This window comes from Penicillium verrucosum, assembly GCF_028828655.1.
Source record: "Penicillium verrucosum strain IBT 35672 chromosome Unknown utg000001l_segment0_segment0, whole genome shotgun sequence".
Lineage (NCBI taxonomy): Eukaryota > Fungi > Ascomycota > Eurotiomycetes > Eurotiales > Aspergillaceae > Penicillium > Penicillium verrucosum.
In genome coordinates this window covers 4,511,011-4,527,702 of record NW_026643210.1, presented here as the reverse complement: position 1 = coordinate 4,527,702, position 16,692 = coordinate 4,511,011, and the positions used below count along the sequence as shown (strand labels likewise).

Genomic DNA, 16,692 nt, shown 5'->3' with positions numbered 1-16,692 from the left:
CATCTTCTTATTCGTCCATTTATAGCGGAGTAGGGCTGAGACGACCCATTTTGAGTCCATCAGATCGGCGCGCTATTGGACCTCGGTGGGACACGTACTCGTAATGCCGAGCGCAAGGGTAGAACGTTGTACTGTACAACATATGTTTAAGGTGATGGCAAGTACCCCGCGGAAAGCAGGGTTAGTAGTACAGCATGCACAGTGTAGTACCATGCTACTTATGTGTTGTCAAATTGGACAGTTGGACATGCACGTGTAATATTCCTCAGGGTAACCCCTGGACCAAACATCGGTACTGGAATCCAAAAGGTGGTTCAGCTACAATTTGGTAAAAACTCCTGGCGGGGATCGTGATACAATATCCCCCCGTATCCGTTACTATCGGTGGTCCTCCAATGAAGTCGTAGACTAGCCACACGGTGATGCCGATGATTCCACCGCAGCTCCCAATGAAGTCGTCTCCTCGTCGCCCGAGATACCCGACAATAATAACAACAATGCGAGTATCTGCTATATCTTCACCAGCCACAGGCCAATACTCTGGTAGATGTGTCTCGTTCGTATGCTGGAGTGGTGTTTTGGCCCCATCTTTGAATATCTTCATCGTACAACGTACATATATGTACATACGTATGTTGTTGGAATCAACTCGACCACTATTCTCGCGGATCGGATGGTGGGGCAACGAACTCGAGCTGAAACAGAGGGGAGAAAGCTACTCCCGACTCTTAGTACAACGTAGACTACGTAGCCATTCTAGAGTATTCCTCCTCTTCCCTAGGTATAAGATCCCCTCATACCCCGCTACGTTGTACACTTCTTTTCTTCCATCATTCTAAAATCCATCTCTCACTTCCCTCCCTTTTATCTATACACATTCACAATGGCTTGGGGCTGGAGTAAGTTCAACTTTCCCTCATAAGACATCTACATCTTACTTGCTGGCATGCGCTAGGGCCCGACCCGACCTGCATAGCCGGCGATATCCCAACACCCCTCCATTGGTCACCAAAGCAAAAAGCCATGCTGACGCCAAGCCAGACGATTCCGAGAAGGCACACAAGGAGGTGTACAACGGTGAGCAGCACCACGAGGGCAAGTTCTCTCACGAGTTCGCTGCCGGTGCCGCTTCCTTTGCCGGCATGAAGGCCTACGAGGACCACCAGCGCAAGGAGGGTACGTGAAACACCGCATTTCATTCTCAATGTAATCTATCTTGGACAATATCCTGACTTGAATTTGAACACATAGGCAAGCCCGTCAAGCACGCCTTCGCCAAGGAGCTCCTCGCCGGTATCGTCGGCGGCGAGGTCGACAAGCTCGCCGAGAGCAAGGGTATGGACTGGGTTGACCGCGAGAAGGCCCACCACCACGCCAAGAAGAACGCCGAGCACATGTACGAGGAGCGTCACGAGCGTGGCAACTACTAAGCCACTCGTTCCCACGATAGCAATGGATGAATGATGATACTTGTTTTATGAGGACCCTGTGATCGTATGTAGTAAGAGAGAACGATATGATCTATCAAACAATTTAAACATCTCAACCTCGTACCTGGAAAGAGCGGTGAGGTAAGGCGTCCAATGTAACACCAGATCGATATCCGATATCCACATCCCGTGGTCGTATGTAGGTTTGTATGTACGATGCACGAGCTTGCATGACATAGTTCCGACAGACATACTCCGTACGTAGGGCTACATACGGAGTACATTTACCTGCGTCTTGAGACACTCGCTCGGTTCGACAGTAAATATGCGCTAAGCCTTAACAGGGATGCCGGGGGTTTATTTGAACCAGTCATCACCATGAGAACCCGCCGACCGCATTCCGGCCACATTCCAATGGCGTCGGTCGCAGCTTAGATACGAGACTTGTCGTTGGGTAAATCGCTCGTTTATTGTGTCCGAATTGGATATTTTCTTTTCATTCCGGATAGTAATTGATTGACCGTTTGCGAGATTGAATAATGAATATAAGTCCTGGAGTGTGGAAGAAGTGAGGATATTGGCAGTTCTTGGATTCCGCAATCTTCAGGAATCTGGCCTTGTGGGTCTAAGGATCCAGTCATAACCAATCATAGTACAGGGCTGACCAATAGTGGGTTTGTGGCCTAACAGTTCAGGCACCAAAAGCAGATGAGCTCATACACGTGCCAAAAGTATAGGTTCAGCTACCGAGTTTGCGCTGTTGCAGATTTTCTGGGGAGATTCTCGAGATTGAGTATATCGGCTAGGAATCTCGACTTATTTTTTTTCGTTCGAGATTTTTTCTTTCCGATACTATTCGTCCACCCCTATCTCTTCCCCCGGAGTGGCGGCGCTAGGCTTTGGTTTACCTTAACGCTCAAGCTTTCGACCCCTCACACTTGTGTGAGATTTGATGATCGGATCAGAGCCGGCACTCCCAGGTATAAAACCGTATGCAATGACGGTGGTTTGTTGATCAGGATGAAATTTGCCAAGTTTGTATTCCCCGGGACATTGTGCGACATTCCAGTGGCTGACTGAAATCTCCAGAGAGCTGGAACAAGAACTTGTTCCTGAGTGGCGGGCAAAGTACCTCGACTACAAGGTTGGTCGTTGCCACCATATTTGATGTACCAGAGCCGTACTTACCTGGATTGACTATTTAGACCGGCAAGAAGAAAGTCAAAGCCATCACTCGAGCCCTCCAAAAGGCAAACCGAAGTCCCCATGTCCCGTCCAATCGACAGCCCACTTCCACCCCGCAAGGTCGCGACGCAGCCTCCTCTGCTCTCGCTCCCTCCAATGCCGATAAAGAACTCGATGTAGGAGAACACAATAGCCCATCGACGCCACAGCGAGGCGCTAGCAACCTGCCATCAACAGCACGCTCCACACCGGTCGCCAAAACCGAGCGACAACCGCTTCGCACGCCAGGATCGCGGTTTTCTGAAAATGTTGGTAGTTATGGAAGCATACTCGCGACGCCGCCACAACACCATACTGCAGGTTCGGACATAGCCTCCTTTGAACTTCCGGACCCGGCACTTGACCCAGACGAGGAATATCTGCCACACGAGGATACTGCAAACAGATCTAGGCACCCCCGGACACCTTCCCCAGTCATGGATCGCCGTAGCATGGCGAACATGTCACCCTCTCACCCTGTACCAGAATCCCTGCCGGCCCAGAGTCCTCAATTGGACCAACGCACGAGTTATCAAAGTCAGATTGGGGACGCCTTGGCAAAGGTTCCATCGGGCCACCGGACATCACAGCTTCTGCGGCGCGTGTTCACGGCGGAGGGAGAGCCTGGCGGGAGATGGTCACACTTTGATGCTGGCGCTGGCGCTGGCGCTGGCGCCGAGGTTGACAAACGGCAGGACGAGTTCTTCGAGTTCTTGGATAGCGAGTTGAACAAGATCGATGCGTTTTATGTGATGAAAGAACAAGAGGCCACCGAGAAACTACGGGTCCTTCGCCAGCAGTTACATATTATGCGAGATCAGCGTATCCAAGAGGTCCTAGCTTCTAAGAAAACCGCCAAATATGACGACTCGGATACACAGCAACGGCCAAATGGATTCGCAAAAGTCAAGGGTGGTCGAATCAAGGATACATTAGCGGGAAAGAATCGCTTCGGCAAGAACACGGAAGCACTGGCGCAGATGGCGACTCCTGGCATGCAACCTCAAGAGCGCGATTTCATTGCCAACCGGAGGGACTTTATGCGACGGCAGGATCCGCAAAGTCAGGAAGTGCCGTATCGATCTGCTAAGCGTAAGCTCAAACATGCGTTGCAGGAGTTCTACCGCGGAGTCGAGCTTCTCAAGGGATACGCCTATTTGAACCGAACCGCCTTCCGGAAGATCAACAAGAAATACGACAAAGCGGTCAACGCCCGTCCCCCGCTCCGGTACATGTTTGAAAAGGTCAACAAAGCGTCCTTTGTACAGAGTGATGTGATTGAGAGCCTGATGGTAGCGGTCGAAGACTTGTATTCCCGTTACTTTGAGCGCGGCAATCGCAAAATCGCCGCCTCCAAACTCCGTCACACAATCAACAAATCTGGCGACTACTCACCGAATACTTTCCGCTCCGGTCTCTTGTTGATGGGTGGGACTCTGTTTTCCATCAAGGCTTTAGTTGATGCTAGGTCAAATCTCCGCTCGGCGGAGATCGCTGAACAAGTTCGGACCAGTTATCTCCTCCAGGTAGGTTTCTCGCCCGTTCGTATATCCTATGACCTCATTGACCAATCGAGCAGATATATGGTGGGTATTTCCTCATCGTGTTTCATTTCTTGCTCTTCTGCTTAGACTGTATGATCTGGACAAAGTCGAAGATCAATCATTCATTTGTTTTCGAATACGATAGCCGACACACCTTAGAGTGGCGTCAGTTGCTAGAGGTATGTCCTATTTCGCGTTTCATAGCTATGATGATTCGTCCTAACGAGTGTAGATCCCTTCTTTCTTCCTTTTCTTGATGGGCCTATTCATGTGGCTCAACTTCTCATGGTACAACCACATGTATATCTACTGGCCTGTCGTCCTTATTGGCTTGACGATCATTATCATTTTCTTGCCGGCCCGTGTTCTTCATCACAGGAGCCGCAAATGGTTTGCTTTTTCCAATGTGAGTTCATATAACATCATATGAGTGTCGATTGGCGCATCTAACCGATTTAGTGGCGCCTCTTGCTTGCTGGAATCTACCCCGTCGAATTTCGTGATTTCTTCCTCGGCGACATGTACTGTTCTCAGACATATGCCATGGGGAACATCGAGCTCTTCTTCTGTCTATATGCCTCGTACTGGGACTATCCTCCCAAGTGCAACTCCTCCCACTCTCGACTGTTGGGCTTCTTCCAATGTCTTCCCTCTGTCTGGCGAGCTTTCCAATGTATTCGCCGATACGTGGACACGAAAAATGCATTCCCTCATCTCCTGAACTTGGGAAAGTACATATTTGGCGTCCTCTACTATGCCACTCTCAGCATGTACCGCATCGACCTCCAAACGCGGTTCCAAGCCTCGTTCATTACCTTCGCCCTCCTGAATGCCGTCTACACCTCAGTATGGGACCTAATTATGGACTGGAGTTTGGGTAACCCATACGCAAAGAACCCAATGCTCCGTGAACTCCTCGCCTTCCGTCGCGTATGGGTATACTACGCCGCAATGCTGCTGGACGTCGTCGTCCGTTTCAACTGGATCTTCTACGCAGTATTTATCAGAAATATACAGCAGTCTGCCCTGCTCAGCTTCTTGGTCGCGTTTTCAGAAGTCTGCCGCCGCGGCGTCTGGTCCATCTTCCGCGTTGAAAACGAGCACTGCACAAACGTCCTCCTCTTCCGAGCTTCCCGTGATGTCCCTCTCCCCTACGACGTCCCGTCACCAGCTGCTCCCCCCTCGACGGCTCCGCGGAAGACGTCCAACTCCAAGAACAACAGCACGCCTCAATACCCTTCATGTCACCCGGCGACATCGAGCACGGCACCCCCTCCATGTCCAGCCTGCGCGCCCGCCACCGCCGCCCCTCGGTTGGTATCGGCCGAGTCGGCACAATCGTGGCCTCAGCCCATGCACAGGATTTCGAGCGAAAACGTCTGCCAAATTTCATGTCCAGCGCGAGTGTAGGACAGGATATGGCGCATGACGCGGATGATAGTACGGACGAAGACGACGAGGCGGATCTGAGCACAGATGACGATTCGGGATCGAGACCGGCTTCAGAGCGCAGGGATACGATGGGTCGGATCGTTGAGTAGGTTTCATAGTGGCAGGCTGTGCCATTTTGCTTATCGGTGCCATTGCCCAGGGGAGATATTTTCTATCGGCCCCGTCCGGGGCGTCGCCGTGTTTGATGTGATGTGAAATTATAGATATGTCCCAGTATTTTGCATATACTTCTTATCTTGCTATACATACATAAATATTAATACTTGGCTTTCTTGTCAGCTGTTCTCTTCGCCACAATCATATTATAAGATACGCCTACGGTTTTCGGGCCCGTGTTCTGGTCTCGGGCAGTTGTTTCCTCGGAATGTTATCCCGTCTGGTACGTGCTCCTGCCCCTTCTGTGCACATCGCCGAGCTACGGAGGGAGACATTTCCTGATACGAAATCGAGTAGGCTTCCGCGAAGAAAGACCACCTAGCCCTGTTTTTCGCCAGTGCTGCCGAGTAGCGAGCTAGGTAGGTAGTCGGGTCCTCTTCCTTTCTCTTCTTCTTTCTTGCAGTTAGTGCAATGAAAATCACCGGGTAGGTGTCCGCGAAGCTAGTGCATGGATCAAATATATGGTGTCCTGGCGTTGTTGTCCGCCAGCGCTACCGAGTAGCTAGGGGGTAGTATTGATCCCCTTCTTTGCTCTTCCTCCTCTTTTTTCCCCCGGTCACTGCAGTTCATACACTGGCATTTCTCTTTCTCTCCTCACCCAGGATGCTACTATAGCATGAGCAACGTGTGCAACGGATATTGCGTGAGGAGAACTGCACTTGGCTGCGTGTGTCCTTGCACCGACAGTTCTGAATTCCGATGTTCCCAGTCTAAGGGGGGCTGGTTGTCTCCAGAGTGCAGGTGATTCCGAGCTAGATCCTGCACAGTGAACCTAAATGTCTCGTATGGGCTAGCCTCGGGGGTGTCTAGATCCTGCGTGGCGAGCTTTTTGTCTTGGTGGGTGAGCATTGAAACTGAATTGGCCTAGCGGTGTATGTCCGCTGGTCTTTTGTATTATACCCCTTGCCTGTAGTGCAACAATCACTCCAGCAGCGTTTGGCAAAAAGCTATCTTGATGAAATAGTAGTGAATCGAAGCGACGGTCGTGATTGGTATACGATAAAAGTACACCGATTCGATATGATCGGGATATGTGAGGGGTGGGGGTTGGCAAAAAGAATCACGGATTCAGCGGTGCCGCAAAAGAGGAAGAGAGAAGAAGAAGCCAAATCAATCCAGAACGGGCTCAGAGTTTCCTGTTGGTTTGATCATCGACTAGTAATATATCTTTGCTACTGATAACTAACGTCCTATCTATTGGGGATAATCTTACTTTGTTTGTCTTAGCGTAGGACATCCATGTTAGGGCTCTGCGTGGCATTATTTCTGGAAGGTAACCCTGTGCATGGCTCGTGCATCTCACGGACTCATTTTAGAACATCTGTTTCAGAGAGGAAAGTCATTGATAAGGGTGGATCATACTACATAAATCAACTATGTTGTAGTATGAGGGGTCTATCTACTCCGTACGGAATACTTTGTACTCCATACTATGATCGACCACTTTATATGCCAATTTAAACAAACGATGAAGATCTTCCCTTAGAGTGCCCAGGTGGATGGGGCTTGTGTTGCCAAGTTCGCCCTCGACCTTTTCCAACGGGGCGCACATGGGATGGAGTCGGCATGATCCTTTTCCTATACAGCCCCAGCGCGGCTTGCAGTTGAGACATGCGCAGATTCCTATTTGGTATTTTGGTCTTCCTGGCACCGACGATCACACTATCACGTACAACATATACCAAAGGGGTCAAACTATAAAGTTAACTACCATAAACATGTGATCGGTGACCGGGTATGCCTGCCGGTCTCGGGAGCAAATGCCTCATGGGCGGGTAGCCGGAAACCGGATGCTTGGCCGACATGAAGGCCCAAGCCCCCTTTTTTGCCTTCTGCCTTTAATCCCCTCATGACGTGGGACTACATACTACATTGAGGTCAGTGTTGGTCTAAGCTTGTTCAGCTTATCTGGATTTTGTAGATTTTGTAGATTTTGTGTATTTTATGGATTTGATAATTATCAATTCGAGTTTACTTATCTTAAAAATGCATAAACTTTTCAATGCGAAAGATAAGAGATCTGATAACAATTAGTAAATGTTATTTCTTCAGACATGCTTGTAGCATAAATCAAAATGATATTGCTGTATTGTACTATGACAGACAAGGGGGCATAAGGTAGTTTAGTTAAGGTTGCACAAATTCAGACTTCTCCGCGTCTCCCCCATGGGGAAGTTCGGATCCAATTACCTTCACTTTCTTACTCCACATCAAGTCTCCACGTACTTGGTCACCGGTAAGTAACTGGCTAGTCATAAGTGTCGTAAAGGTCATAAGTGCAAAGATATGCAAAAAAAATATGTAAAATGTTCGAGGACAATTTATGAATTCCTAGTTTCAGGTGGATCTACACGTCTGAAATTGGACTAGCGTATGATTCTGGCGAAAAGTGAGTGATTATACCTGAGTATCCACAATTCCAATGTAGACGAGTCACCGTTAACTGCATTGACTCCAATTAACTAACTAACTCTTATCTGTTTCTCTGGGCGCCCCATCTATCAGGCAGATGGTCGGAGGAGAGAGTTATAAGCGGTGCAACATCCGCATACTCCGAGACCCGGTTTTTGTATCCGTACATTTTCCCATTCCCTCATTTCCCATTCTCCAATATGATAGATATGAAAAAAGAAAAGGACCTTGAAGGTCTTGCTCCCTCCCCAAGCAATGATGTCCAGACTAGTGCTATTCACAACCACGACGATGTCTTTGGAGAGATCACCGAATCCGGTCCCAACTACCGAAATGTATGTTTTTCTTTTGTTATGTACTTTTTTGTTTTCTCCCCGTAAAATTGCCAATTGGGTCAAAAAATAACACATCTTTAGGTAGGATGGGCAGGAACAGTGATCCTCATGATGAAGAGTCAGATTGGCCTCGGTGTCCTTTCCATCCCAGCTGCGTTTGATACATTAGGCCTCGTCCCAGGTATTATTTGCCTGCTCGTCGTTGCCATCATTACAACATGGTCCGACTACATGGTCGGCGTGTTCAAGCTCAACCATCGTTCAGTCTATGGTATCGACGATGCAGGTTTCCTGATGTTCGGTGCCATCGGTCGTGAGGTTTTCGGCGCTGTATTCTGCCTATGTAAGTCGATACAATTATAGTCAATATACACTCGAATCGCTTCTAACCTGTTGCCCCAGATTGGATTTTTGTCGCTGGCTCAGGAATGCTCGGTCTTTCAATCGCCTTCAATGCCGTCTCGACTCATGCCACATGCACAGCTGTCTATGTTGCTGTTGCAGCCATCGCAGGAATCGGCTTCGGCAGTATTCGCACTCTCGGGAAACTCAGTTGGCTCGCCTGGGTTGGACTGATTTGCATTCTGCTCGCAAGTAAGATCTCTCCCATGCCATGCAAGCCTCGCGCCATATAACATAGCCCTAACCGATTCGTACTATAGTCTTCATTGTCACTATCGCTGTCGGCGTTCAGGACCGTCCAGCCTTAGCTCCGCAAGAGGGAACCTGGGTATCTGACTACAAGGTTATCGCCAATCCCTCATTTAGTGAGGCCATCACCGCCGTGTCCTCGCTTGTTTTCGCCTACGCCGGTACACCGGCTTTCTTCTCGATTGTGTCTGAGATGCGCGACCCTAAATACTATACTCGGTCCCTGATAATCTGCCAAAGCGTCGTGACGGCTGTCTACATTACTATCGGTGTGGTGGTCTACTACTTCTGCGGTTCTTACGTTGCCTCGCCTGCTCTTGGTTCCGCCGGTGCCACGATGAAGAAGATCAGTTATGGCTTTGCCATTCCCGGCCTTCTGGTCAGTGTCATGCTGTTCATTCATGTAAGTACTTCCTCTCCCAGATCTCAGAATCTCTGGATCGATGGATTATGAACTAACCCAACACTACTAGCTCCCCGCGAAATTCATCTTCGTCCGCGCCCTCAGAGGCTCCCAGCACCTCACCTCCAACAGCATGGTCCACTGGGGCTCTTGGATCGGCTGCACCGCAGGAGTCGGTCTTATTTCCTATATCATCGCAAGCGCCATTCCAGTCTTCGACAGTCTCGTCTCGCTTATCGGTGCTTTGCTCGGCACATTCATGTGTTTCCAACCCATGGGCTGCATGTGGCTGTACGATAACTGTGGCAAGGGCAAGGTTGACCGATCCCCGAGGTGGACGGCCATGGTTTGCTGGAGTGTCTTCGTTGTTGCTATTGGTACTTTCATGATGGTCGCTGGTACATATGGCTCCATCGTCAGCATTATCGCAACCTATAATGCTACGGGCGGTTCGGCTGCTTGGTCCTGCTCGGATAACTCAAATTCTTCATAGATCGATGGGATCTAGAGGTCAATGATTGTTTTTTCTACTATATTTTATACCAATGCATTAGGAAAGCTTATATATATTGGAAGCTTGTTAGCAATATCATACATTTCAAAGACGTTTTGTTGTGGTGGCCTTTACCAGGGAAGTTGCTCTGAGGTCTGGCCTATTCGGGCTACTGGGCGATGCACCTGTTCAGATGGTCGATGTTGACGATGATGCTCGGTTGAGGGAATTCCAAGCACTATACCGGGAACACGTATTGGAAAAGGAACCGGTCGTGCAAACGCTTTTCGAAACATTCACCAGTTCTCTATTCAAAACGGCCGTGGAAATATGGAAAGGAAAAGCTGAATGGATTATCCTCGCATACATGTGGCAGTCGGCTCGAGACAGAAAACTCGGCATTCTTGGGATCAACCCGGGCTCCGCTTGGCTGCCTCAACTGTCGGAGCAAGAGTACATCTATATGGACCCAATGAGCAGCACCCGTGGGTGAGACATGCTAGGCAGACTGCACCCAAGCTGCGACTGCGGATCATGATGCGATATTGCACCAATCGGTGTTATATAAAGGAGCGACTTCCCATAGGCTTTAAATAGAAAATACCAATGCAGATTCTTTTTTCAAAAAATAACACAACAGTGCGTCACGCGCTGCAAGCCTCAGCAATATGTTTATGTACATCGTCCGCCTTGGAAATAGCCTGGATATGACTTGGTGATTGTCTCGCGGCATTGGACACGGCGACATATTTCCTCACCCACTGCTCCTTCCCCTCCTCCTTGGCTTTAGCGTTGAGTTTGTCTATGGCGGTCGTGCGAATAGTCTTCGCCTCGGCCATGTCAATCTATGTTGTATGTTTCCGAAAAAGCTGGCTCTCACCGCTTCTAAGGATAATTAGGTCACTTGAAGCAGAAGTAAACTCTTTCGACCTGCAAGCGCAACGGATCTGTATCCTTTTTGACCCCATTTTCCTTCACTTACCGAATTCCTTCCATCAAGATGTCCCCAAATCCGAAACCCGACATATTCACATACGCCGAGTTTGACCTTCAAGCTCTGTGCCGTCAAGCCAGCGCGCTGCGGCAGGGTGTTTCATGTGCTTGTGACCCCGATCAACGTCCTGCATCGGGAAGTTTCAACTGGGCTATCTTTATTTCGTTTGAAGATGGGGTACGATGGGTCTTTAGGTCGCCACACTCTAGAACGTTTATGCCAATGGAAATGGGAATAAAGCTACTGGCAAGTGAAGCTGCCACGCTGCGATACCTTCGGGCTTATAGCGATATTCCAGTTCCAGAAGTATACGACTATTGGTAACGAAATCCCCTAGACCGCAATCTTTTAGTGCTAATCTATCACAGTGCTTCGTCCGATAATGACATTGGTATCCCGTTCATTTTTATGAGTGAGGCGCCTGGTAGGCCGCTGTCAGAATTTTGGAGATCAGCCAGTTCTCCTCAACCGGACCTAGAGACTCCTACCAAAGCCAAAATTATCTCCCAGTTAGGCGGTATTACCTGGAAACTTTCGCAATTGCGATTCGACAAAATAGGCTCGCTCTTTGAAGAGGATTCCTTCGAAATCAAGGAATGTCTCTCACGTGGCCATATGTTACATGAACGATATTCTTTAGAGATCCCACGAGGACCTTTCACTTCCAACGCAAAATTATATGACAGCCTTGTTTCTGCGTTCTTAGAGCATGCAGAAATTCTGCAGTTGACACATCATTGCTTTGTGGCACCCATTCCTTCGCGGGACGACTATCAATCCAGCATACAATACGAGAGCGCTGTGGAACTATGGAACGACTTTGTGGCCGTTGGAGGCAAGACCGACTCGTCGGACAACAGATTGGATTATATTATCGCAGGCGACGCTCTCCGCGATATTATACGGAAACTTGAACTCCCAACCGTCAATTCGGAGACTTTTCCGTTATGTCACCCCGATCTGAGTGTCAATAACATATATGTTGATGATGATTATAATATCACCTGTGTCATCGACTGGGCATTCGCTTCATCCGTTCCTGAATCAATGCTTTTAACCGCACCGGGATTGCCACAATACCGTGACGAAATTAGTTCAGAGTTATACATACCTTTTACGGATGGCTTCATTTCTGCTATGCCTCGTTCGATGGAAGAAAGGTCGATCCACAGATATCACGATTCCCTAGAGCGGAGCCAAGTCTTCTGGAGATTGAGCCGACTCCTCAACCTAGACTCAATTAGTGATTACACCCTCTTTGCTACGGTTTGGCACTTTGCCTATGGACCTAAACAGGACCTAGGCCAGTACTTCTTACGACAGCGGAGTTTGCCTCACTACATCCAGCTTTATAGTGAAGTTCAACAGGAGGATCAGCCACTCTCGAAAATTCAAAAGGAGGAAAAAGATTATTTTCGAAACAAAGGCCTCAGAGAGACAATAGCTAAAAAGTTGACACTTGTGTCCGAATGGAAAACGCGTTTTACTGCCACTCATTCGCCGAGACTTCGGAAGGATATGTTTATCGCTTCTCCCAAGTTATGGAAGTGGATTCAACGATTTGTGCAGGACTGGGAGGACATGTCTTGACGAGTCTACACCAGACATCAAAATCTCAAGCGAATGCGCTCAACTGGGACATCCCACAGATCATTAGTCTCATCATCTTTCACCTTGAAATTAGATTGCACATCAAACATTGTTTGGGGGGAAATACCGTTTGCTGGGGCGCTGTATTGGGCGCTTGGCACGGCCATACCCGTGTATACGTAAGCAGCCACGGCCCCATATTTGGCTTATCGCACGTGACCCGTCACATCATCCAGGGCTCCACCTCCAGGTTTCACTCCTCTCTCTCTCTCTTTGTCTGTGATCATCCAACATTATACACCAGCGCTGAGAGATTAAAGATATCTCAACTTACCACTATGGCTGCAAACACCAGATATGAGCCCGCTCCTCAGCGGGACTCCTTAGACGACCCGTCTTACTCCCAAGCCCCTCCCTCCTACCAGGCTACAGCGGCTCCAGCAGAGCCAGCGCCTCGCAGCGAGGACGACAACATCCCAGATGATTTCAAGGTATGCATGCACCATGCCATTTGGAGGACTTTCACCCAGCTAGAAATATGGAAACTGACAAAATCGCATAGTTCGGAGGTACCGTGGCCGAGGGAACGATTGACATCCGTATGCAATTCGTTCGCAAAGTGTACTCTATCTTGTAAGTTGAACCCGATTTACAAACTCAGACCCAAGCGCGTGGGTTCTACGAACCCCCTACTGACACACCTCACCCAGAACGGCCCAACTCCTCCTCACAACGATCCTCAGCTCAATCTCCTTCTTCAACGACTCCTACCGCGTCTGGATCCAGTCCAACTTCTGGTTGATGATAATCTCCGTCTTCGGCGCTCTGGGCTTCATGCTCGCAACATTCTGGAAGCGAAAGTCCTACCCAGCAAACCTGCTCTTCTTATCAGGCTTCACAATCCTCGAAGCGTATTCAATCAGCGTGGCGACATCTTTCTACGACGCGAGGGTAGTGGTGCAAGCGCTCGCACTGACACTTGGAATTTTCCTCGCCTTGACCCTCTTCGCATGCCAGACAAAGTATGACTTCACCGACTGGATGCCATACCTGTTCGGCGCGTTGTGGTTCATGATCCTATTCGGGTTCGTGGCTATGTTCATCCCGTTCAACAGCACCATTGAGATCATCTATGGTGTGCTTGGCGCGCTTATCTTCTCGGGTTATATTCTCGTCGATACGCAGCTAGTTATGCGACACTATCATGTCGAGGAGGAGATCGCTGCTTCGATCTCGCTTTATCTCGATGTGCTTAACTTGTTCATGTCCATTCTGCGGATTCTGAACGGTGCTAACAACAATAATTAATTGCGTTTTGGGAAGTCCAAGGGGCGAGAAGGGATATGTGCAATTCCTGGCTTAATTGCCTGCCTGCCTGCCTTTAGCAGGCTCTGGTCCGTATGGCAATTGCCAGACAAATAAGCTTACGTTTTGGTGCTTCAGAACTGGTTTCGGGTGAGGGTATTCGTGCTTTACATCGGGATTTGCTTGAATCGCTTTCTATTGTACACTTCTCTTCATTCATATCTTGATTTTTTTACAAGTCTGTTCGTTGTAAGTCTGCTCGGAATCATATCGTCGCTCTTATTTCCTTACCGAAGCAAAGTAACTAGCCAGAATATACCCGCATAACAATTAGCAGCCAACATAATATAAATTAAGCAACCAAATCAAATAGGTACAACTCTCCAAACGCCCAGCACGGACAACCCGATCAAATGAAATTTAAACTATGCAAAGAGCAATACCCTATAGGGTAGACAAAGAAGCGAACATCTAGAGCAACGCGCAAAGAAAACAAGAATATGCAAAAATGAAGGAGCCTGGTGAACAGGAAAGAAAATCCAAGGAGCGAGGTTCCTCGGACTGTATATGGGAGGGTCAAAGATCATGAAAAGACCAAGCCCGGACCAACTAGAGGGGGCACGAGAAGTTTCATGCGGAAAGAAACGTGCAAATTAATGCGAGGTCTTAAAGAAGGTGTTCGTAATCAGACACACAATCATAACAAGGAAGCCGTAGAACGCCAACGCCAGGCTGAGTGGGCGAAGCAGTGCCTTGCGCCAGTGGCGGGTGCCACGGAGCAAAAGGCCACTCTCGGTTAATGAGCGAGCGAGGGAACCCTCGCCGTCATCTTCCTCGTCATCTCCCGACAGATATTCCTCCGCCTCATCGTCCTCTTTCATTAAGCCCCGGTAGGTAGGCGAGTCGGGCGAGGAGATCTTGTAGTAGAACAAGCCCGGGAGAATGAAGCTGATGCTCGTGCTACCAGTGCTCCCGACGTATGCCAGTACGGATTCAAGGGAGGACACAGTCATGGCGACTAGGTAGCTCAGGATCAAGATTGTGGTTGTGATGACAGAGAAGCGAAGATCGCTCATTGGCTCCGGCGTGCGGTTTCCCCGCGGGCCTAGTAGTGGGTGCCGGTTTGGAGAGCGCTCTGCGCCAGTGACTTGTGGACTGGGGCGCCATTTAAGGACAGCATCGACTGAGGCTCGACATGGGTGGCATTGTAGTGGGTAAGAGAAGACTACTAGCATAACGATTGCGGCGCGGCCGATCGTTGCGTACACGCCTGGTGGGTACATGCCGACGATATTGCCGCCTACGCTGTTGCCAAAGGATAAGTATCCGGTAATGGCAACGAGGATATAGGTTCCAGCTGCACTGCCGGCGCTAGCGAAAACAACGGCAGTTGTGCGGAAGTGGCTGTTATTGCCGATTTCGTTTAGGATGGAGAACATCTGGAATGGTTGTTAGAAAAGAACACACGGGTGACAACTGGGATACGTACGTTTTGATGGCAAGTAAATGCAAAGACAATAACTGGCAGACTGCTGAGAGTTGGAACCGCGCCCTCCCAATGGCCCACGCGAATCGGGCCTCGATCCTCCGTCGTGTCTCCTTGGACAAACTTATACACAACCAGAACAACCAAATAGGCCATGGAAACCAAGGCTGCAATACTGGTATATTTCAAAGAGTCTAAGCGGCGCAGGTAGGAAATAGGAATCACGATCAACCTAAAGAAGTCAAATGGTCAGCACTTCCCCTCGATTCGGCACAATGCACATGGTGACGCACATAAAAGCTGTAACCCAAAAGTGGCGGTCCACCAGGAAATCATATCCTGGCTCGCTGCCGACAAAGCCCTGTACCACCCCCGGCATGAGATCTCCTATGATAATGAGATAGCTCACGCCGACTCCGAAACATTTGATCGCAATCGCACAATCAAAGACCACGGCTGCATTAGGGTATGTCAACTGCGATAACGCAAAAAATGAGGCGCTTCCACGGTCCAGATATTGTGCGCATAGCGATTGCAGATAGAGGCCGAATCCTGCAGTGGCTGCAGACCACAGAATCACGCAGACACCGAGGACAATTCCCATACGGGAGATGGCTAGCGGCATCGCAAGAACACCGGCACCGACGACTGCAGCGAGCGATTGAATCAGAATCCGGGGCACCCTATGTATTGTGCGATTGCTTGCACTTACTGGTATTGAGCAGGTTGATCACACTGCTGGACCAACTGGCCACACCCACCACATCTCCAGGTCTTCCGCGGACTGAACGCCTAATGGAGTCCAAATTAGCCCCTGTTGACATCAAGACTTTGTGTAGTAGCTTACTTCCGCATCGAATTCTGATGTCCCCCAGATGAACCAACTCCGAGCGCGGCCTCCTCCATCTTGATATTTGTTATCTGTTGCGGAAATGATGTTATCGGGCAAAGATAGGCGCGCAAAACATAATTAACGGCCGCTACCAGCGGGGCCGAGATCAAAGGAACAAAAGAGAGATATAGAGTAGTTGTAAAAAAGAAAAGAAAAGAAAAGCCCTGGAAATTGGAAAAAGGGAGAGGAATAAAGGAGGGAAAGATCCGTGGCCAGTTGAAAGCCTTCGTAGCCTTCCAAGACTTATCGGGATGACACATGACCGGGGCTTCCTCGGGGCCAACCCTTTTTACATAAAACCGAACCACTTTGCATTCCTACAACA

At 49.2% G+C, this 16,692-nt stretch overlaps 8 protein-coding genes across 8 annotated transcripts; 5 read left to right on the top strand and 3 right to left on the bottom strand.

Moving 5' to 3' along the window:
- Positions 1–883: 883 nt before the first annotated feature.
- Positions 884–1,430, top strand: N7516_001652 (DUF3759 domain-containing protein; the record flags this gene model as incomplete). The annotated part of the gene is made up of 3 exons (XM_057214372.1): positions 884–899; positions 1,042–1,176; positions 1,252–1,430. 3 exons carry the CDS (start codon positions 884–886, stop codon positions 1,428–1,430), a joined length of 330 nt encoding a protein of 109 aa, XP_057076255.1.
- A 1,020-nt stretch (positions 1,431–2,450) lies between these two features.
- Positions 2,451–5,739, top strand: N7516_001651 (SPX and EXS domain-containing protein; the record flags this gene model as incomplete). The annotated part of the gene is made up of 7 exons (XM_057214371.1): positions 2,451–2,464; positions 2,520–2,574; positions 2,636–4,180; positions 4,234–4,377; positions 4,431–4,604; positions 4,658–5,356; positions 5,422–5,739. 7 exons carry the CDS (start codon positions 2,451–2,453, stop codon positions 5,737–5,739), a joined length of 2,949 nt encoding a protein of 982 aa, XP_057076254.1.
- Positions 5,740–6,415: 676 nt separating this feature from the next.
- On the bottom strand, positions 6,416–6,655 carry N7516_001650 (uncharacterized protein; the record flags this gene model as incomplete). The annotated part of the gene is made up of 1 exon (XM_057214370.1): positions 6,416–6,655. The coding sequence occupies one exon, from the start codon at positions 6,653–6,655 to the stop codon at positions 6,416–6,418; it is 240 nt and encodes a 79-aa protein (XP_057076253.1).
- A 1,763-nt stretch (positions 6,656–8,418) lies between these two features.
- Positions 8,419–10,100, top strand: N7516_001649 (uncharacterized protein; the record flags this gene model as incomplete). Its single annotated transcript, XM_057214369.1, has 5 exons — positions 8,419–8,553; positions 8,635–8,896; positions 8,956–9,147; positions 9,216–9,607; positions 9,678–10,100. 5 exons carry the CDS (start codon positions 8,419–8,421, stop codon positions 10,098–10,100), a joined length of 1,404 nt encoding a protein of 467 aa, XP_057076252.1.
- Positions 10,101–10,744: 644 nt separating this feature from the next.
- Positions 10,745–10,939, bottom strand: N7516_001648 (uncharacterized protein; the record flags this gene model as incomplete). Its single annotated transcript, XM_057214368.1, has 1 exon — positions 10,745–10,939. One exon carries the CDS (start codon positions 10,937–10,939, stop codon positions 10,745–10,747), a length of 195 nt encoding a protein of 64 aa, XP_057076251.1.
- A 161-nt stretch (positions 10,940–11,100) lies between these two features.
- Positions 11,101–12,684, top strand: N7516_001647 (Aminoglycoside phosphotransferase; the record flags this gene model as incomplete). The annotated part of the gene is made up of 2 exons (XM_057214367.1): positions 11,101–11,414; positions 11,463–12,684. 2 exons carry the CDS (start codon positions 11,101–11,103, stop codon positions 12,682–12,684), a joined length of 1,536 nt encoding a protein of 511 aa, XP_057076250.1.
- Positions 12,685–13,001: 317 nt separating this feature from the next.
- Positions 13,002–13,992, top strand: N7516_001646 (Bax inhibitor-1 family protein; the record flags this gene model as incomplete). Its single annotated transcript, XM_057214366.1, has 3 exons — positions 13,002–13,175; positions 13,247–13,317; positions 13,395–13,992. Exons 1-3 carry the CDS (start codon positions 13,023–13,025, stop codon positions 13,990–13,992), a joined length of 822 nt encoding a protein of 273 aa, XP_057076249.1. The 5' UTR covers positions 13,002–13,022.
- A 650-nt stretch (positions 13,993–14,642) lies between these two features.
- N7516_001645 (uncharacterized protein) lies at positions 14,643–16,381 on the bottom strand (the record flags this gene model as incomplete). The annotated part of the gene is made up of 5 exons (XM_057214365.1): positions 14,643–15,428; positions 15,479–15,707; positions 15,769–16,123; positions 16,188–16,267; positions 16,323–16,381. 5 exons carry the CDS (start codon positions 16,379–16,381, stop codon positions 14,643–14,645), a joined length of 1,509 nt encoding a protein of 502 aa, XP_057076248.1.
- Positions 16,382–16,692: the final 311 nt, after the last annotated feature.